We start from the raw sequence: 13,859 nt of genomic DNA, 5'->3' as shown, positions 1-13,859 counted from the left end.
GGTCTACGGCCTGGAAGATGTTTTTGTTGTGTGACCTGGAGATGTCTTGTGGCCGGTTCTCCAGATCTAGTTGAATGTAGACGTTAAACAGGTTTGCTGTCAGTGTTTTTTTTGGGGGGGGCCAAAAGTCGTCTGAGGAGACGCTGGGCTGATAAAAGAGTCGGACCTCGTGAGCTTCAGTCTCCTGCTTCCTGTTTTGTGAGCTGATCTGATCATCGTTGTCTTGGTCCTGGGGACGCGTGTGGCCCAGTGTGCAATGTCTCAGATAGTTGTCACGTCGTTTGGTGCCGAGCCTCACACGTCTGTGCAAAGCAGCGCCGTCCTTCTCCTCTTTGCCCTGTCCTGAATCTGAAACAAATCTCTACTGGCAGCCACCACTGTCACACACACACACACACAGTGTGTAAACTCTATAGATATCGACTGAGCCGATCTTCCTTCTGTGTCCCTGCAGCCGTGTCCAACCTCGACGAGGAGAGCAAATGGACGGTTCACTACACGGCGCCGTGGCACCAGCAGGAGAACGTCTTCCTGCCGGGCAGCAGGCCGCCCTGCGTGGAAGACCTCCACCGCCAGGCCAAAGTCAACCTCAAGACCGCACTACGAGGTGAGAAGCCAGAAACTTCCTGTCCTGTTACGCATTCACACTGGTTTGTTCCAAGCACACACACTGAAACTGATCCACTGGGATGAAATGGAAATGAACAGAGGCTTTAACGATGTAATTCTCATACTTTACTAATGTTAAGGCTGTATATTTGCTTAAGAAGCAGGCCAGTAGTCCAGAGTGGTGGCTCTGCGGTTTCACCCTCAAATGTTTTGTTTGCAATAATTTTTCTTACCATTAGGGGCTGCTAGATCTTCCGTTCTGGCTCTTTAAACCACATTTAAACCTGCGTCGATCGCTGCTGTTGAGAATAGTTGCTGCTGAAATATATAAGCTGTCCACTAGGACGTATTTAAAAATGCTGGTTTTGTTCGTTATGCATCACTGATGGAGTTTGTTTTTTTTATTCGCCAGAACAAAGAAACTATTTTAAATTCAGTCTCATTTTAGTCAAAGTTATTGACAGCGATTCTAATAATCCTCAACCTCATCATTTACATCTGTTTGAACAATTTTTTACTGCGCGAGGTCTCATCCCTGTAAAACGCCGCCTGCCTTCAAGTCGAGAGATCAGCCGTGTTTTCACCAAACGGCCCAATAAATCGGCCGTTTCTCTTCGACTCCACTTCAAAGTTTTGTCAACAAGACACAACCGTGTGAGATCCGCGGCCGCCCCTGTGGTCGAGTACCAGCGCAGGACAAACACACCCAGCCTTGTTGTCAAACAAACACAGAGGACCAGATAACAGCACGGTGACGGCTGTTTAATGCTGTAACAGCAGCAGCAGCAGCAGCAGCGATGACGACGACAACCCCCTCTTAACAGGAAGTGGGAAAACCAGGCCGCTTCGTCACCTGTTTGGCTGAAAGTTCTGGGAGAGTTTTGTTGCTGTGTTTTTTGTTCCATTCTCCAGCCTTTAAAGAGGCAGGAGGGAGAAAAGTGTGTAGCTCAGGGTGTTTTTATGCTGACCTGTTGTGAGTCTGTGAAAGGTGGCCTTGTGCATCTTCAAAAAAAAACAAAAAAACAAGGCCATAGGAGAAGTAACCTGATGCCTTGCAGTTTGTAAAATATTACACACACACACACAAAAAAGCCTTTCTCCTCCTTTTTTTTCTCCATTGTGCTCCTGATGCATTATTGACGCAGCCAGGTAAACTCACGCCACCTGGTAGGCTGCACGCCGTCACCACCGCCCTGCCCCGGGGGTCCCACACCGACAGGTGTCCGTCCAACAGCATCTGTGCTGCCTGGACAGGTTTTTGGTGTGTGTGTTTGTGTGTCTCAGTGTCACACAACAACAGCAGCAGCAGCAGCAGCAGCAGCAGCAGCAGCAGGATTCATGGTTTACCCATTTTTAGATTGTTCCTGTTTTTAAAAGGGTTTTTCAGTCTCAAAGGTCACATGAGGGGGATAAGCCGCCTCGCTTGTGTGTGTGCACGTGTAACCCGCCACTGCTGCTGGGGCTGCCAGAGCGGGCGGGCGGCGGCGGCGGCGAGGTCCACGAGTGGCCCCCGCTGCCTGCGCCGCAAAGCCGGTTAATCGATGGCCAGCAGGCGGATGTGCCAAACAACGTGCGCTCTCGTCGCTCACGTGGTGGGGGAATCTGATTCGGCAACGCCACTTTTTAAGGCTGGAAGGGAAAAAAAAAAAAAAAAAAAAAACCCCACACAAACAAGCAGATTGATTGTCATTGATGTTTCGGCGAGTTAAACGATCGGCTGCGGCGGCTCTCGGGGGCTTGTGAAGCATCGACGACACGTCGAGTGGAGGCGGAGCAACGATTTTGCGATAACGACTGAAATCGGCAGCTTGTTGTTGAGCTGCCACTGTGTTTTTTCCCCCCCACACTCACCGCCCGTGTTGTGCAGTTTGGTGCTTGTCAGCACCAAATGGCAGGAGGACTCAACATGTGGCACAACACGTGGTTAATGAACACCCGCATTTGGAGTAGAGAAAGACCTCAAGACCTGAAATTAGAGCTGGTCTAAGACTAATATCTGGTTTAACTGTGGACTCATTTTTCATCATTTCAAAAAAGAAAAAACGTTTTCACTCCGTCTTGATTTTTTTTTATTGATTCCACAATCAGTCTTAAGAGGCCGGAAGCAAGAGAGTTGATACAAACCAGGAAGCAACAGGAAGCTACACAGGTCTAAAAAAAAGACTGATTCTGCATGACCTGATACCATTTTCATAAAAAAAAAAAAACAACCAACTAATTCAAGTATAAAGGATTATAAAAAAGGAACTTCAACGCCATCTACTTATATATATATATATATATATATAAAAAAAAAGACTCTTCAGATTGCGCCACAGCCCGGCGGGCGCCTCCCTCCAGTTCTGCCTAGCAACACAATACACCCGCCACTCTTACATTTCCCATCACCAACTGCACAATCAGTTCCCCGCTCTGCCATCATCCTCTCAGAATCCCTCCGTTCACGCTGCCTCTCGTCGGCGCCATCAGGATCAATTAGGCGACCGCACTGTACGCTGCGCCCACACGTGTCTCCACGGAGACGGGCTCCAATTAGCTGCACTGATGATGGATGATGCTACGCTAAAAGGAGCAAAAGGCGCCGTTGCTGATGTGCCACTCTGGGGAGGTGACAAGTGGTGGCGAGGGCGCTGGTGCAGTTCACTGGAGAGGTTTTTTTTTTCCTGTGTGCGAGTGTGTCGAGGAGATGGAAGATTAAAGACCCGGAAGCTTTTTATGTGGAATATTGATCAGGCACAACACAGAGAAAGACAACAAAAAAACAACAACAAAGAAACAAACAGTCATTCTGTGCTGCTAATGCCAGAGCCTGTTTATGAGCATTAATTTTTACTTATTGTGACATTTTTCTCACAGATTCATTTAAAAAAAAAAAAAAAAAATCTACTTATTCATAATAGTCGATATTTGCTCAGAGATGTGATAAAGAGAGGTGCTAAATGGCTCCGCTGCTTGTACAGCTTTGCCATCTGTGTGTGACAGACTGAAACTGAAACCTCCTCCTCTGGTCACACACACACACATACACATACACACTTTTCTTATTACACATTAGCAAACACACACGCACACATTAGAGCCGCGGCGGCAGCAGGTGGTGCTGAGAGGAGGTGTGAGCTCCACTTGGCAGCAGCAGAAGCAGCGGTCACATGACCGGCACATTGAGCAAATCTCTATTTAAATATTGATTTATTCACGTCTCTCTCTTTTTCTTTTCTTTTTTTTTTTTTTTTGCATTTTCTGTTTGTCTGTCTTTGCAGAATGTGACAAACTGAGGAAAGACGGTTTCCGGAGCTCCCAGTACTACTCGCAGGGTCCCACCTTCTCTGACAGCATCCACTCCAGCAGCAGCCTGCAGGATGAAGACGAGGACGAGGACGAGAAGAAGGTGAGCGAGCGCCACACGTGCATTCGACTCAGCCGCCAGATGACAAATCTGCCCGCAGCAAGTTTGGGGGGGCAGTTGTTAGTGTTGCCAACTTTTATTCAGAAAAATAAGGTGCTCTGGGCCATGACCATCTCAGGCCAGTGGCTCGCTAGTAGTGCTAGCTAAATAACTTAAATTTAGCTAGCAATCTAAACCGTAATCTACGTAGATTACGATTTTGAACGCAAACTCGATGGAAACGAGCGCGAGCTTCGCGGGCGCTCCCACTCTTTGGCCCGTGCTCTATCTGACTGCACGTGCACAGCCTGGCAAACCGGTGGTGTCGGTCCGCCCTCTGGTGGTTACATCGGGGAAGTGCACCCTCTCCCGACGAGTTTTGAAGTCGTCGACTCTGCGCTCATCTCTCACCAGTCATCACATTTTCCAGTAGTTTCTGTTTTATTGAAGAAAATAACAAGCCAGCGAAAGTGCTGCTTGTGAATCACGAGCCGCCACTCTGTTTAGCAGCGCGAGGCTCCTGTGTGAATCTCCCTCTGTGTTTACATCAGGCTCTCCTTTGTGTGGACCGGGAGCCTCCAGCTCGGCTCCTCGGCCCCCGCTGACCTCCACTACATGCCCCCCTTTTGTCTTTCCTGAACTGTACAACTTCCACCTCTCGTTATCCGTCTCTGCAACCTCTCCCATCTCCTCGGCCCCCCCTGAGCCAATCAGTCGCTCCCGTGTCCCCTCTCTCGCTCTCCCCCCCACCATCACTTCCTGTTGTCCCGAGGCCGCTGAGCCTAACCTCGCCTGACAGCCGCCTCAAAAGGAGAAGCGAGGATTGTAGGCGAATAACAATGATGCCGTATAACGAAGGCCCCGCTTACTACCAAACTGCAGCTCACATTCTCTCTCTCTTTTTTTTTTTTGCCGGCCCTCCTCCCAAATCCTCCCCATCCCATGTCTCTGCTCACCCATGTCCTGTAATCCCAGTCAGATCTCTCTGGGATTGCCAGGGGTGAGCAGGGGAGCCTCACAGCCTTCATCGCCGTCTTCCTGCAATTTCTACTCTTTATTAACAAAGTCACGCCGAGGATTTCCAACCAGGGAGTTTTGATTTTAATTTAATGCAAAATAATGGAAACGTTTCTTTTCCCTTTTTTTTTTTTGGTCTTTGAGGGGGGCCTGATGAAAGTCTTTCCCTGGAACTGATCTTTCGTCTTTTTTCGTGGGGCAGAGATATTAATTACACGCACGGAGCCTTCAGTGCCGACTTATTCAAAGTAGCTGATCCCAGGTGGACGTTTAGCAAAACTCTCTGCTGATGGCTCAATCTGGAGCCTGGACGCTACTACTGCTGCTGCTGCTGCACCTCGTAGTTCGTCGTCACTCCGCAATCAATTCCGCAATCAATTCCGCTTAAGGTTTGGGAGCTGTTGTGAGGTGTGTGTGTGTGTGTGTGTGTGTGTGTGTGTGTGTGTGTGTGTGCGCGTGCGTGCGTGCGTGTGTGTGTGAAGCCAGTTTTAACGCCCGACTGATTCTTATTCTTCTCTTGCTCCCCCTGTTGCCTTTATCCTGCTGAACCAAACTGCCACTACAGTTTAGTGTCTGATAGGCGCGCATGTGTGTGTGTGTGTGTGTGTGTGTGTGTGTGTGTGTGTGTGTGTGTGTGTGTGTGTGTGTGTGTGTGTGTGTGTGTGTGTGTGTGTGTGTGTGTGCGTGCGTGCGTGCGTGCGTGCGTGCGTGCGCGCGCGGGCAGGCTCCCATTCTGGTCCGATTGCTCGTGAAACATATTTTACGGCGCCACAGGCCTCCAAAGGTCACTGCTCAACGTGTGTATGTGTTGCAGTTTATCCATCACGCTGGTGGATATAAAGTCCTGTCACATGACATCTACATCTACACAGATGGATGTACTGTATTGATTCCAAACTGGGAAACTCTGCTATGTCGACATTTGTTGTTGCTGCTTTTTCTCCTGCCTCGCTTAACCAACGACTTCCCCCTCGTCCTCCAGTCCATGGCCTCGTCGGCGGACGACGACAAGTCCCAGCTCTCCGTGAGGCCCCAGAGCCCCGCGGGGGAGGAGGGCTCCGAGGTCGACGGACAGGCGGTGCGGTGCAAGGCTGCGCCCCTCCCCACGCCGGAGGAGAAGATGAGGCAGACGGCCAAGGCCGTGCCCACGGACATCGTTCCCATCAACATCACAGGTAGCAGCAGCCACTTGCTGATGACTTCTGTGTTGTATTTTTGAAATCCAAAGAGGCTGAAAGGATGCAGACAGGACGACTGTGTCCAGTCACCCACTGAGGATGCAAATCCTTCTGTTGGTCGCTCGGGCTTCTGGTCTATATTCTCCACCAGTGGGACCGCCCACTGTTATTCTGTATGTGTGTGTGTGTGTGTGCGTGTGTGTGAAAATCCTCTGACAGCTGATGGGAGGGTGAAGGCTCCTCGCTGACTTTATGTCAGATCCCTCTGCGTTTGACAGATGAACGCTCGTCCGCAGCAAAACGTGCCAGTGTCGCATCGCATCCCCCCAGTGCAAGGCCCCTCACAAAGCCACACACACACACACACACACAGGCACAGGCTATACCAGTCAGTGTAGCAGTGGCCTGCGACAAATGTCTGGCGTTCATCTAATATTTCTAAATTCCGTCTCTTAAAATCTAAATAGAAGGAAGTCTTGGCATCCCGTGGGAGGAGTAATTCCAGGCCACGCCCACTTTGAAAAAGAAAAAAAGAAAAAGAGTGATAGTGATAAACGTCGTCGTCAAGGCCGGTGTTACTGCGACGGCGTCATCCCCGACGCTCTAAAGCAGTTCTTAACACCGTTTTACTCAAATCACCGCCGACTTCATCTCCTGCCAATTTGGATTAGCCGAGAAGAGACAGAGTAAACACACACACACACACACACACACACACACACACACACACACACACGCAGACACAGCGACTGACACACTCCCAGGGTGTTTATCCGTGGCTGGGAGGGGGAGTGTGAGCGACGCTATCTGCCCTCATATCAATATGTGTTCCCTGCTGCAGGCCTGCAGGCTGTCAGCAGCCAGCCAGAGCTCTTCTTACAGAGATTTATTGCTCCTCTCCCAGCATAACTGGAGGGAAGAGGAGGTGATATCGAGGAAAATGATGACTGCGTGCGTGCGCGTCTGTGTGCGTGCGCGTGTGTGCGTTTGAGATAAGAGCATGCCCACAATATCTGATATATCTCACCAGAATGTTTGCACTTAAGTTGCATTTATTCTAAGAAAAAAAAAAAACACATCAGCCAAATCCTTTTGATCTATTTTATTCATTAAGTTTGGTAAATAATTGGGGGCGAGGGGTGGGGGGCAGAATAGTGTAAATTATGAAGGTGCTTTGGCTGATGGATGTTGAAGGGTCACATTTTTCTCACTAAAATGTAATCACAACTGGCATGTGCTAATGGTCCCATTTTCATTTTCTGTGTCATTTTTCATTCCAAACCTCAGTGGTCCATCCTCATGAGATTAAAAATCTAAATAATAAATAATCAGCTGCCTGAGTTTTCACTGTCTTCTGTGACATCACAAAGGGTAGAGACATCTTTTCTCATTGGTTAGGTTAATTGTTCACCGTATGGGACTTTTAGCTACATTCCTGTTGAGGATTTTATCTTCTACCCTCAGAAATGGGGGTTAAAAAATATCTGAACTGACCCTTTTTTGTTTGCCTTTATTTATTTATTTATTTATTTATTTTTTTTTTGGGGGGGGGACCTTGCATGTGTCTCTTTAAATTAATGCATGTGACAGAGTGTGTCCTGTTCTAACCAAGCGACCGCGTTTGCCTGTGTGTCTGCCTGCCTCGCTCTCGCCCTCCCGGCCACCAGGGGCAGTGTTTGACCGACAGGCGAGCGTCCGGCGCTCCCTCATTAACACTGACACCGTGTCCCGCCGGCCCAAGAAGGTCAAACGCAGAAAGACAATATCAGGGCTGCCTGACAACATCAACCTGGAGCTAGGTATGGTTCACTGTGGTGCGTCGCGTCACGTCGCCCCCTGCTGTCCACAGACCTGTACCCAACACTCTGGAACAAGCACTACCCCTCTTCTCCCTTCCGCCGCCTTTTGTTTCCAATCTAACCTAACTTAAAAAAAAAAACTAAAAAAAAACAACAACAACTGTGAACAGTAACTATGTTAAGAAACTAACTAAAAGTCCTTACAAACCGGGGGGCGAATTTGCAAGTCTCCCTCTTAGCATGATGTTCACAACATCTTGCTAAGAGGGAGACATTGACCCGTGCTGCTCCACAGTGTTGGATCAAGGCCCCTGGAGATGTTCACTCTCTCCTTCATGTTCCTCTAATCATCCCTCTTCCACTGCATCCACCATCCAGCAACAAGTTCTCAAACCCTGTCACTTCTTTCTTTTTTTTCTTCTTCTTCTTCTTCTTCTTCCCTTTCTGCCTTTTTTTCTCCGTCTGCCTTCCACGAAAATGACGCTTAGTCGCCTTTTGTGGGAGTTTGACAATGTGTCGCATGCTCGTCAATTGCGGCGCTTCTTAATCCTGCGCCGGGGTTACATTTTCCTGCGTCTGCGAAATGTGCGCGTTGTAATTGTCCGGCCCAGTCTTAATCCGGCCGCTGTGTGTATAATCTCGCTGCGTATGCTCAGCCAGATTATAAATACAACTGGTACCGGCGACGAGGACCATGAGAGCCGGATGCTTCTGCGAATGCCGCTCCCGTAAATTCACAGCGTCCACAACATTGGACGATATTTAATAAACATTGCGATATTTGTGCGTCAGATCTCGGGGGTTTATGTTGCCTCTTCCCTGTTTGAATCACAGCGTGACTGTTGAGCGAGCACTAAGCCCGCTAAGCTGACACCGAGCCCCGGCGACACTGTTTATTTACATGTCTGTCGGGAAGCGGCGGCGTGACATTTCCCTGAGCGATGAGATGGCCACGGCCGATCAGGAAGAGAGGAGCTTAAAAGTCCGGCTGTCGAGTTTCCTGTTGATTACTGCTGCGCGGTAATTGTCCCGCTGCTGCCGCTGCTGCCTGCTAATGTCGACCTGCAGCTTAATCTATCACAGCGGCAGCGGCGGCGGCAGCAGCAGCAGCCGAGCTGTCACTCGACGCAGGATGAGACTGTAGTTGCGTAGTTTAGAGACAGAGAGAGAGAGAGGAAGAGAAAAGGACGCAGCGTTTTTTGCAGTTTTGGGGCGGTGGGGCATCGTGAGGACTCACTAGACGTCCCGTCGGCTCCCGACTCCTCCTTCTTCACATTGTGTGTTTACTAGCTGGTATGTTGTGCGTCTGTGTCTTTGTGACGTCCCCATTGCGTGTGTGTCTGTGCGCCAACCTGCGTTTTTCTGTTGTTGTTGTTGTTGTTGTTGTTGTTGTTTTCTGCTCCTGTGCAGCTGCTAGTTTGTAGTGAGATGCATGCACCTGCACCTGCTGCCTTCATGTCATGTGTTGTAGGTTTCAATGTCATGTCAGATGTGAGCAGTTGCTGCTCCTGCTGGACCCCTGCAGACTCCCTCCTCTTCCTCCTCCTCTTCCTCCTCCTTTTCCTCCTCTTCCTCGTCTTCTTCTTCCTCCTCTTCCTCCTCCTCCTCCTTTTCCTCCTCCCCCTTTTCCTCCTCTTCCTCGTCTTCTTCTTCCTCCTCCTCCTCCCCCTTCTCCTCCTGTTCCTTCTTTTCTTCCTCCTCCTCTTCCTCCTCCTCAGTCCGACTGAGCCAAGAGGGTATTTGTCCTCCGCCCTCCCTCGTTTCCTCTCCTCCTCAATGAACCAGACGAGGAGTTATTAAACGCTTGTGATTGGGTTACTGCAAATCAAATTAATCAGTGTGGCCACCGCATAATTGACAACCTCCACACACACACACACACACACACACACACACACACACACACACACACACACACACACACACACACACACACACACAGAGCAAGGGGCTAACGAAGTTACAGAGAGGAGGAGAGAAGGGCAGGATGGGCAAGGAAAAGTCATTTTGAAGGCTTTTTGGATTGACTTCTTGTCTTTTATTTCCTCTCCCCAGCGCGAGGAGGACACAGCGGCGAGCTGCGGCCGCACTCCATGTTCCTGCCGGGCCAGTACTCCACGCTGGGCCGCGTCGGCAGCGTCAACTCCACGCTGCGGCGCCCGCTGCAGCAACACACCCGCGACTCCAGCTGCCAGACGGAGGAGGTGAAGGTGGTGCCGCCGTCGGTGCGCAGGATCCGGGCGCAGCGGGGGCAGGGCATCGCCGCGCAGATGGCGGGCGGCGGCGTCTCCTCCTCCTCCTCCACCGGCAGCATCTCCCTCTGCAGCAGCGACGGCTCGGGCCTCCTGGCTCCGCCCCCTCACTCCCACCACCTCCACCTGCAGATGAACGGCGACCCGGCCCGCTTCCACAGCCTCCCCCGGCACGGCGCCCGGGTGTCGCTGAGCGCCGACCCCCTCTACTGCAGCACGCCCATCAAGGCGGAGGAGCGCAACGGTGGCGGCGCCCCCCACAGGCAGATCGGAAAACTGCAGGCGGACGAGACTGCGGTGCACATGCGGACCGTCCCGCGGCAGACGGGCACGCTGCCCCGCCCCCGCTCGCAGGAGCTGAGGGCGGGGGGTTCAGCGGGGGGGTCGGGCAGCGACTGGGGGGGCGGCGGCCCGGCCTGTGTGGTCTCCCCGCACGCCGCCTACTGCACCTCCCTCATCCCCAACGCCACCCTGTCCAGCTCCTCGGAGGTCATCGCTCTCGGCCACTCCCCCTCCCCACCACACTCGGGCTACCCTAAGTCCCGCCCCCTCAGCCTGGCCGCCTCCTCCTCCAGCCCGGCGGGCTTCAGTCACAGCTCCACCTGCCCGGCCTTGGCCATGCCCTCTCAGAACGGCGGTGCGGCAGCGTCCACCGCCAGCGAGTCGAGCCACTCGGACGGCGGCAGCGCCCACAGCCGCAGCACCCTGGCGCCGACGCCCCCTGCTGGCGCGCCGGAGGATCGCTGGCCGTACGACTCGTCGGCAGCCCCCCGCAGCGGCGGCGCCCTGACCTCCAGCTGCTCCACCCCCTTCAACCAGCTGTACAGCAGCCTGGAGCTGTCGTCCAGGACCACCACCGACTCCAGCTCCGTCCACTCGCAGGACAACGACGGCTACTTCACCTCCATGCACCTGGACTCGGGCCTGCGCTCCCGCAGCAGCCGCACCGCCGCCGGCGCCCGCCACAGCATGTACGAGAGCCGTGAGATGTCCCAGCTGGAGGACTGCGGCAGCCTGTACAGCGACCGCTCGCTGTCCCGCAGCATCTCGCTGCGCAAGTCCAGGAAGCCGCCGCCGCCGCCGGCTCGCACCGACTCCCTGCGGAGGAAACCCGGCGCCAAGAAGCCTCTAGGGGGCGCCGGCGTGGAGGGCGAGGGGGGCGCGGCCCGCCTCAACGAGTCCCTGATCGCGACCCTGCAGCAGAGCCTGCAGCTGGGCCTGAGGGGGGGGCGGGCCAAGGGGGCGTCGCCCTCCTCGCCCTCCCACAGCCCCAGCAGCGACTACGACGACCCCTGGGTGCTGCGGCCGCGCAGCCACAGCAGCCTCAGCGCCGGCAGCTCGTCGGCGCCGTCGTTGGCCATCGGCGGCGGCGGCGGCGGCGGCGGCGTGTCCAACGCCTACTCGCTCTGCCTGGTCACGCCCGCCCACAGCGACACCAGCAGCCTGCGCTCCGACTACGCCGACTCGTGGGGCTACTGCATGGACTCGCCCGGTGGTCACGCCCACCAGGGGGCAGCCACGACCCTCGGCCACCACCAGGGGGAGCTGCAGAGCGGCGAAGAGCTCAGCCAGCCACAGAAAGCACCGGCGGCAGGTTCTGCGGACGGGACGGCGGCGGCCCCCCTGCCCAAGACCTCGCAGTCGTCCCCGGACCGGGTGCACCGGTTGACCTCGCCCTCCAGCGGCTACTCCAGCCAGTCCAACACGCCCACCGCCGGCACGCCGGTGCCCTCGGCGCTGCGCTCGGCCTCGCCCTCGGCGGCCGGCCGGCCCAAACCCCGAGTCCCCGAGAGGAAGTCGTCGCTGCTGTCGTCCGTCTCCGTCTCCTCCTCCTCCACCTCGCTCTCCTCCAACACCTCCGACTCTACCCGCAGCTGCGGAGCCACCGCCCCCCCTCCCCCGCCGCCTCTGCCCCTCCTCCCCCCCACCACCGCCTCCTCGGCTCCTGGAACTCCTCTCAGCCCGCCTCCTCCCTTCCCCCCTCCCCTCCCGCCCTCCTCCTCCACCCCGCCTCCTTCTCGGGCCCCCGCTAGCTCCGCCTCCCCGGAGTTCCCCCCTCCCCCGTCGCCCGACCTGTTAATCCCCTCCAGCTTGTCCTTCAATGGGAGCTTCAGCCCTCCTCCTCCACCCCCCCCACCACCCGTGTCTTCTCTCCTCGCCCCTCCTCCCCCTCCACCTCCCCCGCTGCCCCTCCTCAACGGGCCTTCCTCGCCGCTGTCATTCACCCGACCGCCGTCGGGCGGCGCCAAACCGGTCCCGCCCAGCAGCCCGGCTAAGACGACGAAGCCCCTCATCACGCCGTTCGCTCTGCAGAGCGTCCAGCTGCGCTCAGTGAGGCGGCCAGAGAAGCAAAGTCAAGACATCAGTGAAGAAGAGGAGACAGGAGTGGGAGGGGTCGGAGGGGTCGGAGGAGTGGACCTCCTTCAGGGTCTGACCCCCCACACCATGAACCATCAGAACGGCTCCCCAGAAGAAGAACATGTAGTAAGAGGAGGAAAAGAAGGAGGACCTCCTCACTGCTCCATCATCTCATCCAAGAAATCAGACGAGTCGTCCTTCAACCACGTCGCCGACGACCTTCCCATTATCGTCAACGGGAACGCCGAGGTCCAGAGCTTCTCCTCCTGCAACGGACACCAGGAGGAGGGTGAAGGCCGGGAGTCGTCGCCCGAACTCCAGCGGAGCCCGAGGAGTTCTCCCACCAAGCAGAAACCACCGGTGGTCTCCAGGAAGCCCCACATGTCCTCCCTGCCGCCGTACAGCCCACGGAAGCTCAACGGGAGAGTCGCATCTCTGGAGGAGGAGTTTAGGAGGTCCTCAGAGAAGATTCCCTACCACGACGAGGAGTTTAGAAGGTCATCGGAGAAGGTTCTGTCCCAGGAGGAGGAGCTCAACAGGCCTTCAGAGAAGATTCCCTACCATGAGGAGGACTTTACAAGGCCTTCAGAGAAGGTTTCCTACCAGGCAGAGGAGTCCAGCAGACCTTCAGAGGTCGACGCTCCGACCAAACTGAGATTGAGCAACTGGGCAGAAGATGTTCAGACGGAGACGCTGAAGGCCTCGTCCAGCCCGGACCAGGAGGTCTGCACCAACGGAGACGCTCATGAAGACGAAGACGAAGACGAAGACGAAGATGACGAGGACGAGGCTGAAGACGCATCCAGTTGCACCAGCGAGTCCACCGACTCCAAGGAGGACGAAGCCGGTGAGTCTCAACTCCACTGTGTTTTTATTTCTACTGTGTCCGGATGGAAAGTGAAGCAGAATGAAGCTTCTGATCCTGTCGGTTCAGAAAGAAAGAGGAACCCTCTGGCTCTGCGTGGGAGTTGATCCTGTTAGCAGCGGCCGAGTCTTCAGCCCTCAGAAGTGTTCGAGGAGCCGCTCGCATGTTTGAGGAGCTTTAAAAGGTTTTTTAAGAAGTGTGAAAACGGTTCGAGAGAGAGAGAGACGGCTTATCTCCCTCCCTCTCTCTCTCTCTCTCTCTCTCTCTCTCTCTCTCTCTCTCCCTCTGTCTCTCTCTCTCTCTCCCGCTCATCTACTCGTCCCTCTGTTTCTCTCTGTCCTCGCCACGCACCTTCAACTCCCCTCCCCCCACACTATCCTCCTTTACAAACATCTT

The 13,859-nt window shown here is 54.3% G+C and overlaps 2 protein-coding genes across 10 annotated transcripts in view; both read left to right on the top strand.

The window, feature by feature from the left end:
- The window catches only part of nhsl1b (NHS-like 1b), an 80,852-nt gene that overhangs the window by 60,553 nt on the left and 6,440 nt on the right, over positions 1-13,859 (top strand). For 7 of the 9 annotated variants that reach the window (XM_076016813.1, XM_076016819.1, XM_076016814.1 and 4 more), the window contains exons 2-6: positions 455-607; positions 3,870-3,997; positions 5,994-6,186; positions 7,857-7,988; positions 10,044-13,445. In XM_076016813.1, coding sequence (XP_075872928.1) covers positions 455-607; positions 3,870-3,997; positions 5,994-6,186; positions 7,857-7,988; positions 10,044-13,445 — 4,008 coding nt within the window. The remainder of the gene's footprint in view (positions 1-454; positions 608-3,869; positions 3,998-5,993; positions 6,187-7,856; positions 7,989-10,043; positions 13,446-13,859) is intronic. The other 2 variants (XM_076016816.1, XM_076016815.1) reach the window with 1 other exon arrangement.
- Positions 1-13,859, top strand: part of acbd3 (acyl-Coenzyme A binding domain containing 3) — an 81,662-nt gene that overhangs the window by 67,668 nt on the left and 135 nt on the right. The gene's annotated exons all lie outside the window — the stretch shown is intronic.

The sequence above is a fragment of the Nelusetta ayraudi genome, unplaced genomic scaffold, assembly GCF_046127955.1.
Source record: "Nelusetta ayraudi isolate G7.1 ecotype Tasmania unplaced genomic scaffold, CSIRO-AGI_Nayr_v1 ptg000238l, whole genome shotgun sequence".
Taxonomy (NCBI): domain Eukaryota; kingdom Metazoa; phylum Chordata; class Actinopteri; order Tetraodontiformes; family Monacanthidae; genus Nelusetta; species Nelusetta ayraudi.
The sequence above is the reverse complement of the archived record's forward strand: the minus strand, read 5'-3'. Positions and strand labels throughout refer to the sequence as shown.